Source organism: Varroa jacobsoni, unplaced genomic scaffold (genome assembly GCF_002532875.2).
Source record: "Varroa jacobsoni isolate VJ856 unplaced genomic scaffold, vjacob_1.0 scaffold_1263, whole genome shotgun sequence".
Classification (NCBI taxonomy): Eukaryota; Metazoa; Arthropoda; class Arachnida; order Mesostigmata; family Varroidae; genus Varroa; species Varroa jacobsoni.
In genome coordinates this window covers 523,945-548,630 of record NW_019214165.1, presented here as the reverse complement: position 1 = coordinate 548,630, position 24,686 = coordinate 523,945, and the positions used below count along the sequence as shown (strand labels likewise).

At 42.3% G+C, this 24,686-nt stretch overlaps 1 protein-coding gene and 1 pseudogene across 2 annotated transcripts in view; one reads left to right on the top strand and one right to left on the bottom strand.

Moving 5' to 3' along the window:
- The window catches only part of LOC111268195 (amidophosphoribosyltransferase), a 37,684-nt gene extending 13,443 nt beyond the window's left edge, over window positions 1-24,241 (bottom strand). The window contains exons 1-7 of one of the 2 annotated variants that reach the window (XM_022847019.2): window positions 23,636-24,241; window positions 23,070-23,250; window positions 19,713-19,859; window positions 19,481-19,604; window positions 9,464-9,719; window positions 5,910-6,254; window positions 470-705 (exon numbers count right to left, since the gene is read on the bottom strand). In XM_022847019.2, the coding sequence (XP_022702754.1) occupies window positions 470-705; window positions 5,910-6,254; window positions 9,464-9,719; window positions 19,481-19,604; window positions 19,713-19,859; window positions 23,070-23,236 (1,275 nt within the window). In that variant the 5' untranslated portion in view covers window positions 23,237-23,250; window positions 23,636-24,241. The remainder of the gene's footprint in view (window positions 1-469; window positions 706-5,909; window positions 6,255-9,463; window positions 9,720-19,480; window positions 19,605-19,712; window positions 19,860-23,069; window positions 23,251-23,635) is intronic. The other variant, XM_086971575.1, reaches the window with a different exon arrangement.
- On the top strand, window positions 13,529-19,246 carry LOC111268193 (pyruvate carboxylase, mitochondrial pseudogene; annotated as a pseudogene).
- Window positions 24,242-24,686: the final 445 nt, after the last annotated feature.

Genomic DNA, 24,686 nt, shown 5'->3' with positions numbered 1-24,686 from the left:
GTATAGAACATTGTATTTCTACAATGCATGCGCACTCAGTTTCGAACAGACATGTAGTATACTATACTCAATAGCTATTCCCGATATAGCTTAACAAGATGCATTGTTCGCTATAAAGTTGGGAGTATGTTATTTTAAGCATAATGAGTTCTTATGCAAAATTAAGACTTACTGGAACAGATAGAAATACGACCGCTGAAGAAGTCACGATAATTACTACTCAATGATTTTTTTTTTTTTTTTAAAAAAACGCCACATTATAACCTTCTATGAGGTAACAAATGTCTGCGGGATTCAATAGTCCTCTGAAGACATACTCTTTCGCTTTCCGCCACCGTTGCGTGTTCGTGTTGAATGTTCGAGATTGTGCTCGTATATGTATTGCACGAAACTATTAACAGAACCGTTGTTTTTTTTAAGAAGCAGGTTCATTAACAATGCTGACTATGCCTTTTTTTTTTTATATTACCTCTTGAGCTCCGGCCTCCTTGAGCAATTTGACGATCTGGCCGATAGTGGTACCCCGTACGATCGAGTCATCAATGAGAATGATGCGTTTACCAACGAAGTTAGTTGAGAGGGGACCGAACTTTTTTGCGACACCGAGTTTTCGAAGCCTTGTTGATGGCTGGATGAACGTACGTCCTACGTAACGATTTTTGCAGAGTACTTCTGCGTACGGGATGCCTGTACTCTGTGAGAAACCTGCAACAATAGAACGCGACGAGCATATAACAGCAACGGTAAGTAACTGGTAGAAGATCTACGAAGACATAGCTTAAGCCAGTACTGCTTTCTTGCATATTTCATTGACATCCCTATATGAACTGTTTGTTCTAGGTCCATGCAGTCCCACTCAATACTCATGCGAAATGATTATCTCCATGCTCACAGTATGTCAGTCTTCAACTTGGAAATACTGGACTTACGACAGTGAGATTATTAAATACGTTTGCCTGCTACATCTCGGTACACATGGTGATCTAAATGGAGGTATGCGAGTAGATATGCTTTGTTTCGGTACCAGTCGTCTGAAGTAATCCCTAACGACGTAATTACTAAACGTAAGATACGGATAACGATTATTATGGGCAGTGATTATAAACCAGGATACAAATAGCTTCTTCAATATAGGAGTTCTTCAATACGCGCATCAATAGAGCAAGTTTCAATGCTCCAAAGGCAACCAGTATTGAAATCCTGTCAGTGAAACTGGTTATTAATAAGGGCTGACTTCCGTTCCCTATAAAAGTCCAGATCAAGTTCTACTCGAAAATTCCACGCAGCCTGTATTATTGGGACGGCAGCTTCCCTGAACTATATGTATATAGTACATGCTATATTTATAGTGTGCATAGTTTAATGCTGAATCACGATATTAAGAGCTGCTGTCTTGAAATATCTTACTAGGACGTGGACCACGGAGGAAATTTTCCTACTTTCTTGCTTTCTACGTGTTTGGCGCTACGAGGAAAGTGGTGAACAATCAAATCCAAATACAACCAGTAGACATGGCGCGCCATCGAATATACCTTTTCGGAACCACGAGTCTGACATGATCCACCAGGAGATGCAGAATATTCAATAACGCCTCGATATTCTGTCAAATTCAGTTAGTTCCTCTTCAATGACCGAAAATACTAATGAGGTTATTTCATATCCTCTATTCGTTACTAGCTCTTTTTGTATATTACAACTCACAATAGCCTGTAAAACAGTTTGTCTTAAAACAGGGCTTTACGATGACACGACACTAAGACATTACCCGCACATACATAAAAAAAAAAATATCCTTAGTTGTGTATTCTGATATTCGAAAATATCTCGAAGGACACCCGACTGGCACTTCCTGCCCTTATCAAATTCCTTTCACCCTATTGCAGAGCTTCAGGGGGCGGCGCTCAATTATCTTCGAGAAAAATTACCTTGATGAGGTTGCCCTGCGTTGTTTTCAGTCTACTGGAATCATGCAGTATTAATATTACTGTTATTATTATTATTATTATTCAGCACGTTCAGAAGGCAAAGCTGCAAGGAAACTTCAACCCGTCCCGCTTACGTTGACGTATACTGTCGCAGCTAGTAAAATTCAATGTGACTTCTAGTAGCGCTGGCGCTGCTAGCAACTGTACGTATATCGACCGTTGGCTAAGTGGGACTCTAGCGCCACTGCCACTCGAATCATCCTATAATAATCTCGTACAGTTAGTTTGTATCTGAAAAGAAAGACTCATTTCTAGACGATGCTTGTACGCCTTGAACACATTAGGCTTGCAAGGCCAACCGGCTACCGACTGCCGCTCATTTCACGACACAAACGACATTCAATAGCCAAAATGCCCAAATGTAATTTGCTAAATTATGGGTAGCTATTTCCATTTCGCGCTCTGTGTAGTTCGTTCCTGATCGTATAGAAGTTGAACAGAGAGAGAAGTGCTTCCTTGTTATTAGATTTTTTTTTTCATTGTACCATAATCGGCTACCTTAGTCCTTGTTGCTGAAATAGCACACAAGAACAATCGTATATATCACATTGTCTATGGCGAACCTAGGCCTTCATATAATTTACATGTATTTACGCGTACGTTCAGAACATCCCTTGTCAAAAAAATGTTTCTGGCGTGTTTGCACGTAGCATATTGGTAGAGAAGAAAATAATAGAGAATGAAGGTATTTAGCTGTCATGGTTGCAAATAGTGAAGACATCTTCCAAAAAGGCAGTTCGCTTTGAAGGGAAAGAATAAAGGAAGAACAAACAAGTGGAAATGGATGAACTTTAGCAAGCTTTTATTGTGCTTCGTGCCCGTAATAACGTACCTACTTCAGTGATAACAAACAAATGTGTAAATTTGTAAAAGCGAGTGGTTAGGCGACAGCTACGTCGCTAGTACAGCCATTTGAGGTACCATATATGTGTATATATACGCGATGTGTATATATATTTATATGTGGCGAAATTTTTTTGTCTATGCTCTAAAGGTGTAACGCTCACTGAATAAAACCTCAATCACTGTTTCCGTTTGCGATTCAAACAAGCACGTAGTCTTCGAAATATTCCTACCTCTCAATGGCAGCGCTTATATCAATGGCAGTAGTTATAGATTTGGGCCCATTTAAGATATTATTCATATAAAAAAGATACGATTAAATTTCGGGCTGATGGCAAGTCAAAAAGACGATCCAGTTAGCAGCAATTGCTCGGCGACGGCCGCTAGCCTCTGCATCTGGAATTATTAGAAATAGCCCTTTTTTACACCACTTTTAAGCAATCTCGAGCCGTTTAAATAGAAGCGCTATTGAGGATCTTTGAGCCCCGCCTCATCGAAGTCTTCGTCGCACTTTCACCAAATTCTATATACACTGACAATAACTTGTGGTAGTAAAAGTAAATCACAATAATTGTGGATTGCAAGCTTAAACGAAAGGCCGATAATTGCAATGGAGTCCGTTCCGCATGAAGAGAGGGAATAATTACTGGTCTTCGTTCCAACTGTTAGAACGATACATTTTTTTCAACCATGATGAGCTTGTGGTTTGTTCTAAAAATAACTAGCTTTCTTGTCAATAGTCACGGATAGGCGGATGTCTGTTATGGCAAACTTTCTTCGAACTTGCATACGACGCCGGTATATATGATGTATTCGGTAGTACTAACTGGCCAGAATGTTGGGCTGAATGCTCAAACGAATAAGAAGTGGGTCAGGCTAAAAGCTTAACATAATACAGAAAAAGAACGCCGTGACAGTTATTTACAATTAATTTTATCAAAAAAGTGAAGCAAAAAAGGAAATCTTCTATTTTTTCTTTTCGAAAGATTGCAGTAGTTTACTAAAGTTCAATTGTGAGACATTAGAATTGTTTGAGATTGCAGATCGGAAGTACTGAAGATTGATATGTGCATCAGACGTAGATCAGAAGTAATTATAGAAATAAGCAGTCTTTTCAGCAGAGACTAAGCAACGTAACAGTAAAATGCTAAACAGGAGGAACTCAAGCGAAAGGTTTAATGAAGACATAACGATGCGCATAGAATCAGGTGGGGGGGGGGATGGGCGATAGGCAAAAGAAGAACATTAATATAACACAAACCTGGTTATAATAACAACTATTATAATGATATTATTAACTGTTAGCCCGTTCTACAGATGCAAAACAAGTAGTTTTCAAAACGGTTAGCACATACAGATTCATACATTATCAATCATTTATATATATATATGAATTGTTTTAAAATGTGTAAGAAGGGTCCCTGTTTCGCAATCGATCACTCCGAAAACGGCTTTTTTTAGAAAAACCTTTCGCATGAAGACCTGGTTTTTCAAGAAAATACTGTGCTTTTTTATGTTACGCTACTTAAATGTACTGAAATGTAGACTAAAGCACACGTACGGAATATGTATGACGCCTTCGTTACAGAACCAGACATAGTCGACTAAAATATGATTGAAGAGTATCTAAATCAGGGTACATTGTCAGCAGTAGCATGAAGCTATCGACATTACTATAAAACACTCTGATCGAATTGTCAAAACAAGGTATAAAAGTATAAGTGTTGCAAGATAACAACACGACCGGGAGAGCTAGAATCAAAAACTCCAACGGGGATTGCGGCGATCGTGGAACACAGTGATAATGCGAATGACGGCGACGAGCTCGTCTGTAGGCGGGAAAAATATATGTTAGACTTAGGTTAAGTTGGAATTAGTTAAAAGATAGTGCTGCGTCTTCCATTGCATATGCGTACCAATTCTAGCCCGTGCACGATTGCTGCTGGTCGTTGATATTCGGGCCGTCCACACATAAGTCCCACATATTGCGCTATCATTTTCTATCAAGTCTATTATAAACCTTCCAGTTCTCGATAATGAACTTTGTTCACAGTTCGACTGGTGCCGCGTTGAACTGATACAAAACAGATAATTTCTAATACTAGTTTGTACTAATTAGAATAGTGGAGAATCATGTTCTCCTAATTGCTAAAGAATTATCCAGTCTTCTGGATAGTATCATAACCAGGGGAGTACGACCTAATTAACTTATGCAAGTATAGGCGTCTCGTGCTGGCAGTAAATCATACCAGCTATTTTATAAAACGAATGTACATTGTGACATTTTCCAACGCTTTGAATGCCCGTGACGATAGAAAGTGGGTCCTACAGCTTCCAGCGACTTCTGCCAGAATACATTTTACCCAGGGTAAGTGGCTTACTTAAGGAAAGCAATAATGCCAGAAAAGAATGCACATTACTGAGGCCCGGTAATGTTCGCTATTGATCATTAAATCAGTCTATCTAACTATAGTGAAAATTGCTTTACAAGCAAATTGGGGTTTTAAGTTAACTAGCCGTTTCAGCTTCAAAATTTTCATGACAGGACCTTACCAAATCTTTACGGAGAGTCTTACTACGGTGATGTCTTGTCATCAGTAGACAGCGCGCTTTGAATATGTCGCCCGAGTTGTCAAAACCAAGCCATATAGCAATTTGGGTTATGAAATCCTCAGCAGATTTCATCGCGGTACTTATTGTTTTAGAGGTCAATAGATATTCAATCCTTACTGCATATTTACCCAGCCTACTATACAGAAAGCAGTACCATTCGACGCTGTCCAATGATTTCGGTAAGTGGTCGGGGAATACTTCGTTCCTAGTAGAAATAATAGCCCAGACAAGAACTATAACTTTTAGCTAGTAAGATATTGCTAAAGCCGTTTTTTTCATCGATTTAATAAGGTCCCACAAATTTGTTTCATTATTCGTGCAGTATTTGTGCATGAAATAAACGCAAGCAATTCCGGATGGCTCATTATCTGTTAATTAGGTCTGCTCAGTCGGAGAACGGAAGCGGTCAGAATCCAATAGTAAGGGTGACGAAACGAGTTCGAATGAAATACGCTGCTATTTACATACCGAGGGCGGATGGTGTGGCGGATTCAGGCACAGTTGATACGATATCAGCATCGACAAATGCTTCTTGTGCCAGCTGACGACCACACTCCATGCGAACATCATAGACCATCTGGCCTTCAAAAATGGAGTCGGGCCTTGCAAAGTACACGTACTCAAATATGCAGAATGCCGGATCAACCGGGAATGGCCGTGGTACGATGCAGCAGCTGACAGGACCTCCTCGGGTCAGGGCAACAATTTCGCCGGGAAGCACCTCTCGATAGAGGGTAGCGCCGACTGATTTGAATGCGCAGGATTCTGATGATACCAGCCAACCTTCGGCAGACTCTTCAGGATGCTCGGGATCTGGAAACGCAAAATTCGCAGGTATACTAACGTAAGAATGAGTTCATCGAATAGAGCGATCTATTTAGTATTTACATTTTGTAAGACCTATTGATCGTTATCAGAGTGACAGTTGTTTCACACATTAATACACTCCGACACATATGTGTGTTAAAAGCACTTAATTATATATACATATACATATATATATATATATATATACTAATAATGTTCGAACCGTTAATGTCTACCAAGTCGCGAACTTGCATCCTTGTGGTAAAGCAGCTTTATTGCTTGGCCTGTTCATTGGTGACGTAGTCTCGAAAAATATTTCCATTCAATTGCTGCATCAAGTAACCTTTGTGAACGGCCGTTGTACATCGGTCAAGCTAGTAGACCCAACAAATGGCACGGCTTATATAAACATCTGGGTTAAAAATGAAACACTTGTAACCAGACTCATTGTGTGAACAAGATAAAAACTATAGGCCTTGAGTAGCATACGAACCGAACTTCTTACGGTGAACCAATTATACTGCTCGTATAATAGATCTGTGTTGATGCCTAAAATATTATTTGGTGTTCTTTCAACAAAATCGGAAGAAATATCTTGGTCGCAATATGCCTCCATTATGAAACATACATAATGGAGTAATCCTATTTGAATTGATAGAAAATGAGCGTCCGAAAGAGATTTCATACTAAACACAGACTTATCGATAAGCAGGATACACTGAGAAAATCTTGTTTTCGATGATATCGAACTTGCGTATCAGTCTTCTATACGATGTGTATATTTCACCAGTTCATTACCTTTTTATCATCAACATTTGAAAGCGAACCGTTTTCCAAAAAATGGTTTTTGTATCATAGTACCTATTCACTTTTCTTACATCTGTTTCTTGAGTTGATGTACATCGAAATTTTTTATTACATTACATTCATTTTCATTACAAAGATAACATCGCTCCTATGCGCGAATACCGGTCTGCTTCGCCTCCATTTTGTTTTTTTCTATTCCAGAGATCGAACCAACAGGCAGTGTGTTTAGTTACCCTGCTCGCATTGTCCGTGTACACAATCGACCGCGTTGCGGTCCGCTAATATAGTTCATTTGCAAACCACACGCTTGCATCTACGGCGTACGGAACACTCCATCATTATATATTTCATAGTTTTTATTGCATATCCTGCATCCTCTATTTTACCAGGGATCCATCCGTCTTAAAGGCGACACCCGCATCCACACGGCTGCTGTCTAGGCTAAGGGAGGCATATATGGGTTCACTGCAGAGCTGAAGCTGTACACGGCGCTCTGTTTTTGTCATCGTATGTTTGCCACTCACCCAGAGAGTCAGGTGGAAGCTGACCCTGACAGTGCCCCGGGGAGTTTGTCATTACAAACTGTACGCGGTCATTTTTTCATATCGTATTGCGATCACAGCTAGAAAATAAAAAAAAAGTCGCTAGCGAGAGACAATGGTGCACGATCGGCACGCCGAGCGTCCGGGTATTGGTTTGCCACTGTCGTTGTCTAAAATCGTCTGAGAAGAACGCCAGAACGTGTCCGGCAGAAGCAACGACGATGATAGTGGCGGCAGCAGCAGCAACTGCCAGACCACCTGGACATTGTTACCCTATAATATGGCGAAAGCAAGTTTCGAGATTCGCTAAGCGAGGCTCATGATAAGATGAGCTAGGTAAAAGATAAGACAATCGATGTTCAACTGTCATCAAATAGAATTCAGCTATCGTAATCATACAGCAGATTTAGCCTGATCGTTAAATTACTACCATTCCTCCTCGAATTATATGTATACGGTTGACTATTTTCTAGTTGATAATCAAGATTGTACTACCCTTTTTTTTTTTTTTTACTACCCTTCAACATACGTCTCTACAGATCTACCGCGAACGTCTCCCGGGTAATTGAGAAACACGATAAGAGGACGCTTGGTTTCTGACCTAAGGTTTTACAGTTCTTTGCTCTCTGGGCTCGATATAAGAGCGATATCTAGCCGTTTGTGCTAGTACGTTATATCCCATCCGTACAGCTACGTTTCTTCGCACGTAATGACGCGTAGGGGCAAATCTCGATCGAGTGCATTGAGATTCTCGGGATGAGATAGTTTTTTCGTTCATAGGTTCCGGCACGATTGTTGCTATAAACCTTCACTAAGCAAGAGCAAAAGTATAGTCCAACATAACGAGTATGAGATGTCTATTCTGCGAGTCCTCTGACGGCCATCTTCCACGTCTGGTAGCACTCGGACAGTTCAATTCAACCCGTAGCTTGATTTCCAAAAATTTTATATAATATGACATTAACACTATTTTTCAGCGCCTTGTTGTTTTGTAACGCCGCGGAACAAAAAAACGGGCCTTTCTTGTCCTACTTTAATTTTCCAAAAAAGAAAAAAGGACCAATAATGGAGAAGAACAGCCTGCAAAACCCAACGGTCTCAAATTGGATATGAGAGCAAATGCAGGCCAGTGTGGGGTCATATGCTTGGTTACGGGTTGACTATTAGCCGATCAACACAAGGCGTTTTGTCGATACTTTTGACCTCACAGTGGAACACCCAAGTATGGCTGATGCGTTTATCCATGATTCGTACTATAAATACACACTCATCCAATACGAAACTGTCATTTTCCTCACTCTAACTTATTAAGTTAGTTATACCTGTTCAGTGTAAATTCGTCATAATTTGAATCCGCGAGTATTCCTCGTTTAAATTCACAAATTTGTTTAATTGCCCTAATTCATGATAATAGGTCTAATCGTCCTGTGACTTTGAAACAGACGTCCCGCGATCTTGGGTCAATTATCTGTACTTTATTTTAATCAGACTGTCAAAGTACTAACAATGCTTCGTTACCTCTTTGAAATTACGTCGCTCCGTCAAGATAAAGCTACTCTAAATTTTTAAAAGTTCATGTAAACGTTAGATCGCTCTAGAAACCAAAAAAGAAGCAATATGAAGACAGAAATGGGCAACGAGATAGTCATTGAAGTTAATATCATATTCAGCAACACCGTGAACATAAATATCTTTCTTAAAAATGCAAGTTTGTGTCTGTTGTACAAAGCCGAAAGAAAACTAAGTAACTTTAACTATCAAGCACTTTGTCAATTCCCAGTCAACCCCAAAAGTTATTGGCCTCCTTCCATCTGTTCACATGACAAATTTAATAAATGACATGATAATCGGCAGATACTGACATACCTCTGGGTCCTCCAGGGGGTAACACCATTCCAATGGACAATGGCCGATTGCCAAACGGATCCCTCACAGCGTAAATCATATCATCATGCATCATAACTAGAGAGTAAGCTGTCGGCGTAAGTGACATAAGATTGCGAATACGCGCTGGCCAATCTGCACCATTTTTTTCCGATGTGTCCGGCGGCGGTTGGGAAAGGATCTGCATAATAAGCTCAGAGTCTGAGCCAGTTGTTAACCCGATACCCGCATTTAAAATCTGCAATAAAAGCTTACTTATAGAGTTTTCGCATTTAAGTTGTTCAGGGTTAGCCTATAAGTTTGCAGTTATTTTCTGTTTGTAGTAAATGCATCTTATTATTAGGCGTCAATAAATAGCTGCGAGATTACTCGTATTTTTAGCCTGAAAATGTTATCTATTATAAGCGTAGTCTGCATTATCAGATCAACGCCAGTCAGCAAAAATTGATAATATTGCATCAGTTGTTTTGAGGTGTAGCGGAGATCGGTGCTGATAAAAAGCATGAGACTCGGTAGTTTCGCTTCCGAAGTTTAGACGTTGATAAATCTATGACAAATGAACAGTGGCATAGCTTATGCAAAATATGAAGTACGTTTGTACAGCGTCTACTCTAATGTTTATTATTCTAGCTAAATCGCCGAATCAGTGGATTCTCAAGGATCTTTTAATGCTCACTGCCTCACAAACAGCAGTGGAAAAGCGTACTTGTAGGCTTGGAAGAAGGGCTCGCTTAAGAGGGAATACGACTAGATGGTATACATAAATACGTTGAAATGGTTCGTAGAGGCAGCTCCGTTCAAAAGTTGCTAACTATTTAAGCATTAGTCCATCTCAATAGTCCCGAGTTCCGTGGCATCTATCATAACACTAATAATTCCAGTTTGCTGTTGGCGTCGATAGACTAAACGTACAAGTTTAACTTAACGTGAACGATTTTGTAGTAACGTTTTTCAATGTGAAATAGTGCAGGCGTGCCGTGTCTGGCCGTACTTGAACCGGGCGAAAGCGTAAACAGAACTGATAGCAAGTTCGATAAGCTACAGCCTGAGGCCTCAATGAAAAGTTAAGGCATCCTCTCAGTAAGGATCAGATACACTGGTCCTTTCTTATGCACTAGAAGGAAACAAAGTAGATTTGCCTTAGCGGCGAACTGTCCACATCCAAGGAGCAAATTTCGAGAACCACTATTGGGAGAAATCTATTGGAACACTATTTAGCCTAAGACGATACTAATATTAAAGGGAACATAATTATGAATTGCGGCTATTCGGATGAATGGTTATTCCGGTCACCCTATGTATGTACTGAAGGAGCTGAAACTGATAAAAATTAAGTTATATTAATTTTTGAAACTTTCTAAATAAACATTGGGACAAATAGTCTGTTTCTCGGCTAAGGAAAAATTATACAGAATACTTCTTGTATAATTAAGCTTAAAGGGCGTTACTATTGCCATGAGCATCTACTGGAGCAAGCACTAGAGTCTGCTTCACACGATTTTTTTACCTATATATATAATAGGTAAATATATATAATATTTATCTGTGTCTATAATTTTCTATGTGTTTGTTATTTCGATCATCGTGATAACTCGCGATCACTTTGAACCTCCTATATTTTTCGCCTAAAATATACCAATATCAACCAATTAGGTTCCCAGCATCCTAGCTGTGAATAAATTTAGCTTTGCGAATCTGGGCTTTTTTACTGGATAGGTATTTCCACCGGATTTCACGCTTGCACCTATGTCGACCACGCCTCGTTTGCTAAATAGATAGCCACTACTCGACCGTTTGCGTTTCAAATGCAGTCCTTATCATAGAAGTCCGCAGTAGCTTTAGAGCCAATTATAAAATAGCAGCACCATCGACGCCTAAGGTCTTCACACATAGCATATCCTTTGAGGCAATGCCCAGACGCTTCCCTGGCTACCTGTTCATTCGCGACCGCCTTTACTGCCATAACCACCATCTTTTTTGCTTGGAAAAGGACTTTTTTGTTTTGTATGTGCTTAGTCTCGATCCCGTCTCAAATCTAAATTCCTCCTTTTATCAATTCGGCTTTCGAAAGCGCTTTGCAACCCTGAAACATGTCGGACTATCGTCAATGGCAATGAGACGGTTGGAGTATTTGTCGGCGCTGCCAAGGCCTTCGAACGTGTAGCTCATACTACTATTATCCCATCCAGAATTCTTTTATCATACCTTTTCACGGTTCTCGTGTTGTACGCTTACCAGATCCATCCAAGTTAATATCTCGGGAGTTCCCTCCGAAACTTATAGGAAATCAAAAATCCTACATCTCCACCAGAGCCTTAATTGATATATACACCAGAATATTGATTGAAATTAAAAATCGCTTTCTCGCCGATAAGCCTAGCTCAGGCTAACTCTTACCTTTCCACTGTACCGCTTTCTAAAACTTTCAAAAACAGTGGCAGCTTTTTCAAGTAGTTTTGCTCTCCCCATCCTGTTTGTTGTACTTTGACCGTTGATAACCACTCACCTCGGCGCAGTGGTATAGCTCCTTTCTTTAATCTCTTCTTACTCGACAATTTCATATTGATCGTCTTCTGTCCATGTTATTTCCGTCTCCGCGAATGCAAACCTTAGTTTACAATCTCAAATTTGGTGCTGCCCTTTCGTACGGCGAACGGCCCGTAAGTGCGAAACAAAGCAGTTCCAAGCCGGAAATGTCCGTGCCCTTTTTAAACCTTCTTATTGTTCAACCCCGTACTCCTCCCGATGCCCCTAACCCCACAAACAACGTGCCTGCCTCCCAGGCAGACTTGTTGTTTATGGTGTGTACCCTCGTATATCTTTCGCGGCAGCAGTTTTTATTTGCTGAAACTCTTTCAATTAATCTGCTGAGTGTAATTTAAGAGCTTTGTGATTAACTATCGTTTTCATGAGCCCTATAGATGATATTTCTATTTGTGCCCTTTCATTATCACTGCCCTTACCGCACCTTAATCAGCTCACCTCGTTTTAATGAATCCGTTCTACTTTCCCGTTATCGGTGTTTCTTGTTAATGTGACCAGTATTGCTATTAGAATTATTTTTCATTGCACTTCTTTACGTATCCTCCTGTGAAACCCCTGCAATTCCATTAGTTGTCGAGACCCATATAATAAGACCACCCTAATATACCACCATTACTGATCGCCGAATTTTCGCCAATGTGCATTATGTGAGCCAATATATATTCTATGCAGAAATTATGAAAAGCTCAAAACTGAAATCTATGTTCTACAAGTACGAGAGTGTCTCATTGTTGTCCTGTCAAAATTGAATCTCATTATGTACCGATAATTGACCATTATGTAGAATAGAGACTAATAAAATCCTCGTATGTAAGTTCTCTAACGCTGAAGTAATTCGGTAATATGGCTGAGGGGTAATACTGCTGCGCAGAGATGATGCCATTACAGAATCGAACAGGAAATACGACATGAGTGTTTGATACAGATCATTCAATTATCGCATTATCTCGCGAACCCCCACGACCCTTGTCCGCACCACCCGATTATATTGATGAATCAGCCAAATATTAATCTATTCACTTACATACCTTTTTCATCAACAAGCGTAGACGTGACGTATTCCTATTTTGCAATTTGTGTGGAACTTGTGTCTGCCACCCACATTCGAAGATTTGATCCCTTATCTACAGTAATTGATAACCCTGCTTGTTTTCCTGCAGCCGAATTCTATGGGTCTCCCTATTTAGAAGGCCAGGTGGGGAACAGAATGGCTAAGGTAAAAAGTATAACTCAAGATGCAATACCTTTGCCAATAACACCAGGAATTGTTTAAGAATTGTGAACCCTAAGCGACACCGCGTCTGCCACTGTCGTTTAATGTAGATTAGTTTGACGAAATAAAACATATTTAGAAGCCAAAGGTTTTCGCTCGGCTAAGGGCAAAACGAGGAAACACTAAATATCCTTGTGGCCTGGTCGTTGGACGCACATTTGGGGTAGAAAACTGGGGCTTTTTGGTCAGGAAACTGCAACAACAACGACAGCAACAAGAAGTTTAGCTGCATGAGGGTAACGAATTTAACCGATGGTGATAATAATTAGTCGCCACACGCTAAATTTTTACCCGACTAATCACAAATATTTAGTTCCTAATTTACAGGGAGGCTGCCAAAGATAATCGTTATCTAACATTGTATTACTGTGATAGCTGTGGCTCACGCGAATTGGGCCCACCGAACAGATGTGCGGCTGTACTCGAGATGAAGTGATTCGTACTGGACGACGATGTGCCATCGTGCATTTAGGGGATACTTTCCATTTCGAGTACTGCTCTCGCCGAGCACTGCCGTAGTAATCATTGTGTATATGTGTGAACGAATGAATCGAAACAACAAACGTCGTGAGTCGTGTTGCTATAGCAAAGGGTACCGAGTGCGATGAGTCTGTGGTTAGCAAAAGGCTGCCGTGCGGCGCAGCTTTATCGTGCCCGCGCTGAGAGACGCTTCTGCTCGAGCAAGGCAGGAAGGCAGCCGATTAAGAAGCTTCTTGCTGCTAATCGGGGTGAAATTGCCATTCGAATTTTTCGTGCGTGTACGGAATTGGGCATTCGGTCCGTTGCCGTCTATTCGGAACAGGACAAAATGCATATGCACCGTCAGAAAGCTGACGAGTCCTATCTGATAGGTCGAGGATTGGCGCCAGTACAAGCGTATCTTAATATTGCTGAGTATATCAGTATTGCTAAGGAGAATGATGTAGACGCTATTCATCCTGGTTATGGTTTCTTATCGGAGCGTCCAGATTTTGCGGAAGCTGTTATCAAGGCCGGTCTTCACTTTATTGGACCTTCGCCGGAAGTCATGGCCGAAATGGGCAACAAAATTGCAGCGCGAAAGTGCGCCATCCAGTGTGGCATCCCAGTTATTCCTGGCACAGACAAGCCAATTGTAAGTGCTGATGAAGCATACAGGTTTTGTAAAAACTATGGTCTACCCGTTATGCTTAAAGCGGCTTACGGCGGGGGCGGACGGGGAATTCGTGTAGTGAGAGAGCTTGAGGACGTCAAAGAAAGTTTTCGCCGAGCGGCATCCGAAGCGGAAAGTGCGTTCGGAAACGGGGCTTTATTCATCGAACGCTTCATTGAGCATCCTCGCCATATAGAAATCCAGGTATTAGGCGATAAGACAGGTCACTTGGTCCATTTATACGAGAGAGACTGCTCTGTGCAAAGGAGACACCAGAAAGTTATTGAAATCGCTCCCGGTCTAAGTATGCCCGAAAAGGTACGTCTCGCTATGCACGCGGATGCCATCAAGTTGTGCTCCTATGTTGGCTATCAAAATGCGGGCACAGTTGAATTTCTACTGGATGAAGACGGAAGTTATTACTTCATCGAGGTAAACGCTCGACTACAAGTGGAGCATACGATCACTGAAGAAATCACTGGAGTGGATCTGGTTCAGTCGCAGATTGAGATTGCTAATGGCAAAACGCTCAATGAGCTTGGGCTAACCCAGAATAGCATCAAAACTACAGGCTGTGCAATTCAATGCCGCGTGACTACTGAGGATCCGGAAAAAGGATTTCAGCCAGACTGTGGCAGGATTGAGGTGTTCCGAAGTGGTGAAGGTTTTGGCATCCGTTTTGACAGTGCACTGGCCTTTGCGGGGGCCATTATTTCACCGTATTATGATTCTCTACTGGTTAAGATAGTCTCTCACGGGAAGGATATGAAGGCTTCAGCTAACAAAATGCGACGAGCCCTAAGAGAGTTTAGGATTCGAGGCGTGAAAACGAACATTCCTTTTCTACTTAACGTTATCCAGAATCCAACGTTTCTAAGCGGAAATTTTGACACGAACTTTATAGATGAGCATCCGGAATTATTCAAGCTCACACCAGCTCGAAACCGAGCTCAGAAATTGCTCTATTACCTTAGTGACGTTGTTGTCAATGGCCCGTTGACTCCATTAGCTACGGGTCTCAATCCTGCAAAAATTACCCCTGTTGAACCATCCTTCGATACTTCTAATAGACCCGTTTCAGGTTTCAAACAAATATTGGACGCGGAAGGACCTGAGGGTTTCGCCAAAGCCGTCCGGCGGCACAACGGACTTCTACTGACGGACACCACATTCCGTGATGCTCATCAGTCATTACTAGCAACGAGGGTTCGTACCATTGACATGCTAAAAGTCTTACCTTATGTGTCATGTAAGTTCCACAACTTCTACAGTCTTGAGAACTGGGGCGGGGCTACATTTGACGTAGCCATGCGTTTTCTTCGTGAGTGTCCCTGGGAGCGACTAGAAGAGATGCGCAAACAAGTGCCTAACATCCCGTTCCAGATGCTGCTTCGAGGAGCTAATGCCGTTGGCTATGCGTCGTATCCAGATAATGTCGTTTTCAAGTTTTGTGAGCTGGCCAAACAATGCGGTATGGATATCTTTCGTATTTTTGACTCGCTCAATTACTTGCCCAATATCCAACTTGGTATTGAGGCGGTCGGAAAGGCTGGCGGGGTTGTTGAGGCAGCGATCTCGTACACCGGAGATGTAGCGAATCCTTACAAGACGAAATACAACCTTGACTATTACCTTAAACTTTCCGATGAACTAATAAAGGCAGGCGCACATGTTATTTGTATCAAGGATATGGCTGGCCTACTCAAGCCCAAAGCATGTCGAATGTTAGTCGGCGCTCTCCGTGAGCGACATCCCACAGTACCTATTCATATTCACACCCACGACACCGCTGGCGTCGGGGTTGCCTCGATGTTAGCGTGTGCTCACGCTGGGGCAGACATTATTGATGTAGCCGTCGACTCCATGTCGGGTATCACTTCTCAGCCGACAATGGGTGGACTGGTAGCCTGTTTACAGCACACCCCGTACGATACGAGGGTCAATCTGAAAGACGTCAGTGACTATTCCGCCTACTGGGAGCAAACCCGCATGTTGTATGCTCCCTTTGAATGTACCACAACGATGAAATCGGGTAATGCTGACGTGTATGAGAATGAGATTCCTGGTGGGCAGTACACGAATCTCCAGTTTCAGGCGTTTGCCTTGGGCTTGGGTGAAAACTTTGAAAGTGTGAAGAAAGCCTATGCTGAAGCCAACCAGCTCTTAGGAGATATTATCAAAGTCACGCCATCATCGAAGGTCGTCGGAGATCTTGCGCAGTTCATGGTACAGAATGGACTCAGCTCTCAAGACATTATCAATAGGGCGCAAGAACTGAGCTTCCCCACATCAGTGGTAGAGTTTATGCAGGGATACATCGGTCAACCGTATAAGGGTTTCCCTGAGCCTCTTCGATCACAAATCCTGAAGGACACCTATCGCATTGAAGGCCGACCAGGCGAGTATCTGCTTCCATTGGACCTGGAAGCACAAAAGGAGAAACTGCAAGACTATTTTCGTACGGTTCATATTCGAGACACTGACGTCATGTCCTATGCAATGTACCCCAAGGTCTATGAGGACTTCGTTAATTTTCGAAACCAATATGGACCTGTGGACAAATTGGATACGAGAATCTTCTTTGTTGGACCGGATGTAGGTGATAACTTTGAAGTTACAATTCAACGTGGAAAAACGCTTCACATCAAGATGCTAGCGGTATCTGCTAACGTTACCGAGAAGGGCGAGCGGGAGGTATTCTTTGAATTGAACGGTCAATTGAGGTCTGTTTTTGTTCTAGACAAAACGCATTCGGAAGTTATCGCATCGAACCCAAAAGCAGATAAGGCAAATCCGGGCAGTGTTGGCGCGCCTATGCCAGGTTCAATAATAGATGTCAGGGTTAAGGTAGGCGACATTGTCAAGAAAGGTGACCCACTTGTTGTACTCAGTGCGATGAAAATGGAGATGATCGTCCAGGCCCCGGTGGCAGGGGAAGTGAAATTGGTAACAGCTGTGAAGGACATGCGGATGCAGGGTGACGACTTATTGGTCGAAATTGACTGTGATTTAACGAGAGAGCTGAATGAGGAATAGAGGTGACAACAACGAGAGCAACAAAAAGTTTAGCTGCATGAGGGTAACAAATTTAACCGATGATGATAATAATTAGTCGCCACACGCTAAATTTTTACCCAACTAATCACAAATATCTAGTTCCTAATTTACAGGGAGGTTGCCAAAGATAATTGTTATATAACATTATATTACTGTGATAGTTGTGGCTCACGCAAATTGGGTCTACTGAACAGATGTGCGGCTGTACTCGAGATGAAGTGATTCGTACTGGACGACGATGTGCCATCGTGCATTTAGGGGATACTTTCCATTTCGAGTACTGCTCTCGCCGAGCACTGCCGTAGTAATCATTGTGTATATGTGTGAACGAATGAATCGAAACAACAAACGTCATGAGTCGTGTTGCTATAGCAAAGGGTACCGAGTGCGATGAGTCTGTGGTTAGCAAAAGGCTGCCGTGCGGCGCAGCTTTATCGTGCCCGCGTTGAGAGACGCTTCTGCTCGAGCAAGGCAGGAAGGCAACCTATTAAGAAACTTCTTGCTGCTAATCGGGGTGAAATTGCCATTCGGTCAATACGGAATTGGGTATTCGGTCCGTTGCTGTCTATCCGGAACAGGATAAAATGCATATGCACCGTCATAAAGCTGACGAGTCCTATCTGATCGGTCGAGGATTGGCGCCAATACAAGCGTGTCTTAATATTGCCAAGTATATCAGAATTTCTAAGGAGAATGATGTAGACGCTATTCGTCCTGGTTATGGTTTCTTATCATGAGCGTTCAGATTTTGCGGAAGCTGTTAGTAAGGCCGGTATTCACTTTATTGGGCCTTCGCCGGAACCCATGGTCGAAATGGGCGACAAAATTGCAGCGCGATAGTGCGCCATCCAACGTGGCATCCCAGTTATTCCTGGTACAGACAAGCCAACATTGTGAGTGCTGAAGAAGCATAGGGATTTTGTAAAAACTATGGTCTACCCGTTATGCTTAAAGCGGCTTACGGCGGGGGCGGACCGGGGATTCGTGTGGTGCGAGAGCTTGAGGACGTCAAAGAAGTTTTTGCCGTGCGACGTCCGAAGCGGAAAGTGCGTTCGAAAACGGGACTTTGCTCATCGAACGGAGAATAGAGGTGGACACCTGCTGTGAACTAACATATAAACATCTGCGGAAAATCAGATTCATTCAAGAGCTCATCATCAGTATGATTGAAAGTTTCCAGCAAATAAGGGAGGCGTTGGTCCGGGAATTGTTTCTATACAATCGTATCAGTCTCTTCTTTAGCGTTAAGATTGATTGTTTTGAGCCATAGTGACCAATGTGTGAAGGCTACAGGGTGACGAATTACTGAAGTAACGTACACATAACAAATAAAGCCAGCAACGATACGAAAACAATTCATATGGCAAAAACGAATGAAATGCTCAGTTTTGTTCGACAGAAACGCGTAATCCGATGACTATCTTCTTATACTGTGTACACCTGATAGAACACCGTGACGATAGGTCGGATTATTGTAAGTTCGGGCCTATTGTCGGCATCCGATCTTCAGACTAACAGCGACAGTTAACGGACTGTAGATTGTCGTTTTCTTCGAGCTTTGAACTAATCGTGCATCATGCAGACTCAGCATAGATTAGGTAGGCTACGACTCATACCATCGTTGAGATACCGGACGATCTCCCGCCTGATCATCTTTAGAGATGCTGATATCATCAGATCAAATGGGCTTTTAATACTTACCTGTTGACATGGAATTTAAACTAAAATACGTACGTGAAGTTTCGCTAGCGTTATAAAATTGAGTACTTATTTATTTAGATACTGTTTTAAAATAAGCGAAAGTTAGCGTAGCCGTTCACAGCTGTAACTAAATATCATTATTTATCGTCGTACCTATGCAGCTTTTTTATATCATCCCATATTCATTCATAACGTGTTTCCATTGAAATGGTCTGCAAGAAAGAACTTGCAGGAAGACCACTAGCAGGTCATCCATTAGATCGTATATGTAATCACAACATGTTAACTTTACCCTTTTCCGAAGTTTGAGAGCATTAACAAGTTCCCCATTATGTGCAATTGCCAAAAGTCCATGATTTGTATGCACGACGAATGGCTGTGCATTCTCGTGCTCGGAACCCCCAACAGTAGAGTACCTAAAAATGGTGAGCCGAACAAATACCGGAATTAGTTTGTTTGCGATACAAAGATGGACCTATTCAACCGCATCATACTCTGTCACGCTATAATTTTACTCGACTCACCTGGTATGTCCTACTCCGAGATTTCCATTTAGTTTTTGCATAGAGGCTTCATTGAAAACATTACTAACTAGCCCCATGCCTCTATGCACCGCGAAAGTTTTCACGTTACCTCCTTTACTGGTGACAATGCCAGCGCTTTCTTGGCCCCTGAAACATACAGGTAACAATAAATCATAAATTACATTACATTACACTGTGTAAGTATATGGTGGCTATTTGTTATCAAGCTACAAAAACATTCTAGCAACTTAATTGGACCGAGAAAACGTATAGACCGTGGAAATTTTTATCATCGTAAACAGTAGATAAATTTATTTAACTCAGGTCGACTGGCACTTGTCCTTGACGCTAATGTCTGTGTTACGGACCTTAACAACTGTTATTCTTTGACGTCACGAGTTTCCTCCAGTTTTCGTTAAGGACATACTAGCCGAAGGCTGTCTTTTTTCATTCAGTTCAAAAGGTGGTTTTCCGAACTTGTAAGGAATATACCCGCCAAATATCTCGCATAGTCCAAACTGACATTTTGCGTAGATTAACCTACATAACTATTTCGTTAAAAGTTTCGGCTAAAAGTGTGTGTGCACGACTAAATGTTGCGATATTTCGAGGAAGCATGGCCATGAGTGGCTTTCCATTTACGAGCTGCGTTCAAATTAACATAAGACCACTTATCTCTACCTATTACAGTAGCAGTTATTACTCCAGGTTTTGTACCTCTGCTTCTAGTATCGTCGTTAGGTATTACATTGGGCAGCTGTCAGAAGAACCGCCTATGCCCGGCTTCGAACCTAGAGCACAACGTGCCTCTAGGATTAGCAGGCAAATACGTTACCAACTAACCTACCATGGGAATGTAGACCATCTGAAGTGTCCGTAGTTTTAATGGGCGAACATGTTATCACTGCACCGTAATGGGGACACTCACCGGCAACACGGTAAACGTTGATTGTTTCCGACTTCGTTGCAGTACCAATTAAATTTCAAAGAATATCGAGACGGAGTGTGTGATCCCACGGATACCCCACCGATACTCGGGAATGCCCTTAATTATTAGACAGTAACTTCATTTGTTTACGTTCATGTGTGAAGAGGTCTTCATATCGTAAACAACATGTGTACGAAAAGCATGTATTCATCATGCGATTGAAAAAATACTTGTGTCAATATAAAATATGATTAAAAACGAACCTACGTTTCTGATACTGGAATGAGAGGCTGAGTTCCCTAAAGTTACTTATTAGTTGTAACAATATATTACGATGTCATTCTGGTGCTTGCGCACTCTTAGCGAATAGTGTAGAATGGTAAAAACTCTAATAATTGTGCCCATCTAGACAATTTAGGTTAATGATTTTTTTCTGCTGCCTCGCTACCCCCTATACAAAAGCGTTCTAACGTGACGAAAGGTCAGCAACTCTCGATTGTTGATAATGGGCCTAAGTTTACGCCACATGCTTTCCCGGCGGTTTTTCACGTCTGCGCGTCGTCGCCGGTCACCTTCTACTTTGTCTGGTGTTACTGCATCAATAGCTTACGAGATAATTATTGTTGGAGACGACAACGACAAGTTGCTATTACCTCGTCTTTCGATTAAGTCGGTGAAACGGAAAACAATCGTCTACTTCATCCGAGCGTTAAAAGACAACGCATGATCCACATTTACTTTTGCTCTTGTCCTCATTGTACTCGAGGTATGAGTACATCGTAACTTTTCCTGGGTTAGAACCTTGCGATTCGCAACCTGATCAGTAGTAGATGGGCAGAAGTGCAAAAACCGGTCGTAACCCATCATTTCCTCTGACTTACTCTGTACTGCATCGAATGTTTATCGATACAACTAATGAATACGCACGTGCGAATACGGGAACCACCGTCGTGAGCTTATGTAGACAGGAACTATTCCAATAACAGTTTCGTATTGTATTTTACGTCCGGCACTTTGGACCGTTGGCTCCCAAGGCAAGATAAAGTCTGTAGAGTTCGATCATAGATCACCACAGGTCCCCAAGTTTAGCAGGCGACAACAACGTAGCTTGTAGCACTATCACGGCTACATGGATTCCAGCGGCAAATACAACAAGGTCAAACTAAACCTGGTAAAGCCTACACAATCTACAAGATAATAAGAGATCGTATTTCGAAGAGGGCTGAAATCGGAGTAATCTAGCATTGAGACAGTGCTAGTGTCCCCTGTTCCGCACAACCAGCGACGTTCCTTTCGGCAGAGCACCCTCATTATTCCCATTCTGATATCTGTCAAGGCTACATAGTATTCTAGGACGGCAGGCGTCCTCGCTTGATGATAGGTTGCACAGGAAGTCATTAGAGAATAGGCATAGCCATTAAGCTAGTTAAATAAGTTTCTAGTAAGTTTCAATGTATCGAGGTAAGTGGCTGTCGTATGCGATTGCTACAACGACGAGCATATCAATTTCCTGCGTCCGTCTACAAATAAAATACTGTTGAATAATTCAGTGTTGAGGTTTGAATTTATAGGGTCATCGTAAAAGCCTGCTTACATGGTAATAATCACTACAAAAGCGGAGGTCAACGGTGGTCGATCTACCGTTATTCGCACGGATTAGCTCACGATAATAGTTACAATCGCAATGGCCGTACGGTATGGACATATGTGTATATATTCTTAAACGAGGGCCCGCTTTGCTCCCTTTTGAGTTATTTTCTGTCCTCCTCGGCCTACACGAAGCTTCCCAACACTCCACACTTTTTCCCCTCTATCTATGACAACCTAGCAGATAGAGGGGAGCTATTGCGGCAAGCTTTAGTGGTGGTAGCACGCTATCGGTGCGACGTGCGTGTTGACCAGATATCGGGGGCAACTGTGTGATGGTGCTGATAGTGTGCCACCTTAGCCGCAGCGCTGCTAAGGTACCTTACGTGACTTGAAAACGTCATCCATACCAACCTGAATTGATTGCTCTTTTTTTTGCTCGCGACTTTCATATTCGATTCTGGCTAAGCTTTTATGGTAGTCTTTTAATTTCAGGCGCTTTGAGCCCTTTAAGCACGTGCCAACTGTAGGGCATATCGAACCGCAGTGAAAAATTGTATTCGCCCTGTTCTACAAGGGTTGATCACCCGGCAAGCGGATGACATGATTAAAACTTGCTATATTGTCGTATTGTGTGGCAGATATTTTATCACTATGAGAAATTGCTTGCGCAAATATGCTATACGATCATTCTAGACAAGAAAAGATCGTATCTCATCATTATGCACAAGGCTATCGCTTGAAGGTAGAGTTCAGTGAAAATGTCCGTTGTTCCATGTCATGGTGGATCTAGATAGGGAAATCGTTTTTACGTAAACCTTAGTCGAAATCAGTGCGCTTACCGGTGTTGTAGAGCCACAAGTCCGAGACAAATCGAATGCGCAATGTCGATCTGTGAGGGCCATTCTCCACTTCCAATGGCAGCAAACACACCGCAGTAATGACGTAGCTCGTCATCCTCTTCAAAATCGCGCATCAGCATTGTTTCAATTGAAGGGTCGCAAGTCATCTTTGTCACAAGTTCTGGTCCATGCAGAGAATACAAACAGTAACAAACTTTGTAGTTAGTCTAGTAAATGATAGTATACAGAAAAGTGGAAGTTGTACGAATTAAATATGTATATAGCAAACGTTCGTTACCTCTGAAAGTTATTTTTAGAATATGAACAGCAACCAATGGAAATCTGTGCCGAACTGTAGAAGCGGTACGGCACATTTAGGGAAGTTAATTTCTGCTTCGCCATGTTATTTACAAGATGTAAAAAATACAGTAGCTTTCTGATAGCTTCAACGATCAGAACTTCCGGAAGTTCTACTGATAACTCGGCTCCATAAGCCGACACTGCCCACGAAAGTTGTCCTATTTGAATAATGTATAATTTCTAACTTTCTGTTCCAGTGAACTTACCTCTCTTTATTTTGACGATATCGATCCTAGTAGATAGTGCATAAAATAATAAAAAGCCAGATTTCTGAGTTAGTCACCCCTCACAGTACGTCCAACGTCGAGATCGTACAGCGGACAAATTATCTTCACTCTGCACTCGCAGCTGGATGACGTCGACAAGGCAAACCTCAATAAGTAGCCGCGTGATACTCTGAGACGCAAGAAATTCTCTCGGTTCAACAATTATTCTGCAAGTAAATATCGGACCGTGGCTAGTTATTAGTAAAAGGCGTGTTCTTGGTACGCATCTAGATCTTCAAGGATGAACGACAACCCCACCAAGTAGAGAGATTTGCGATGGGTGGAGGAGTGGCTAAACGGGTAGTCCGTGTGCCTCTCTTGTTCGCGCACTGCACAACGAATCACAAAACACGAGCGGCTACGCCGACGGTCACGCTAACAATCACACAAGAAGCACCGTTCGAGCAGCCAACCACCCGTCAGGCAAGCTAGCAACCACGAGACGCGAGCACCGACGCCTGTATGTGTCGGTTCGACTACAAAAGCCTTGCTTGAGCCTGTGTCCGCCTGTCGCTGTATCAGTCGCTGGTGGCCATGGCGTTAGCGAGTATAGCGATGTACATACCGTTGCTACTGCTCCTGCCCCTGTTGTCCTCCTCCCTGTTGTTCTCTATCGAGAGGACGTCACGAGATGGCCGATGAAGACGAGATCTCGCTACAAGATAAGATTGTTGCAATCCGGCAAACGGTCGCTGCATAGCGCCTGCTGCTACTGCTGATGGCAGCAGAGCTAGCAACAGCGCTAGAGGAGTCGAATAGCATAGAAGGAGCGCAAAAACGGAGTGTGACATACCTTAGGAACCCCGCCTGAGCTAAGTTTCTGTCTGTGTGTGCGCACGTTTATTGCCCATTTTCTTCAGGCACACTGCATGGCCGGCTGACTACGTCCTTCATATGTGGGACAAAGAACAACATCAGCACGAGGGAATGGAGGAGGTGTCTAGACCCTAACAGTAGCCCATCGTTGTCATGATATCGATGGTGGCCACCT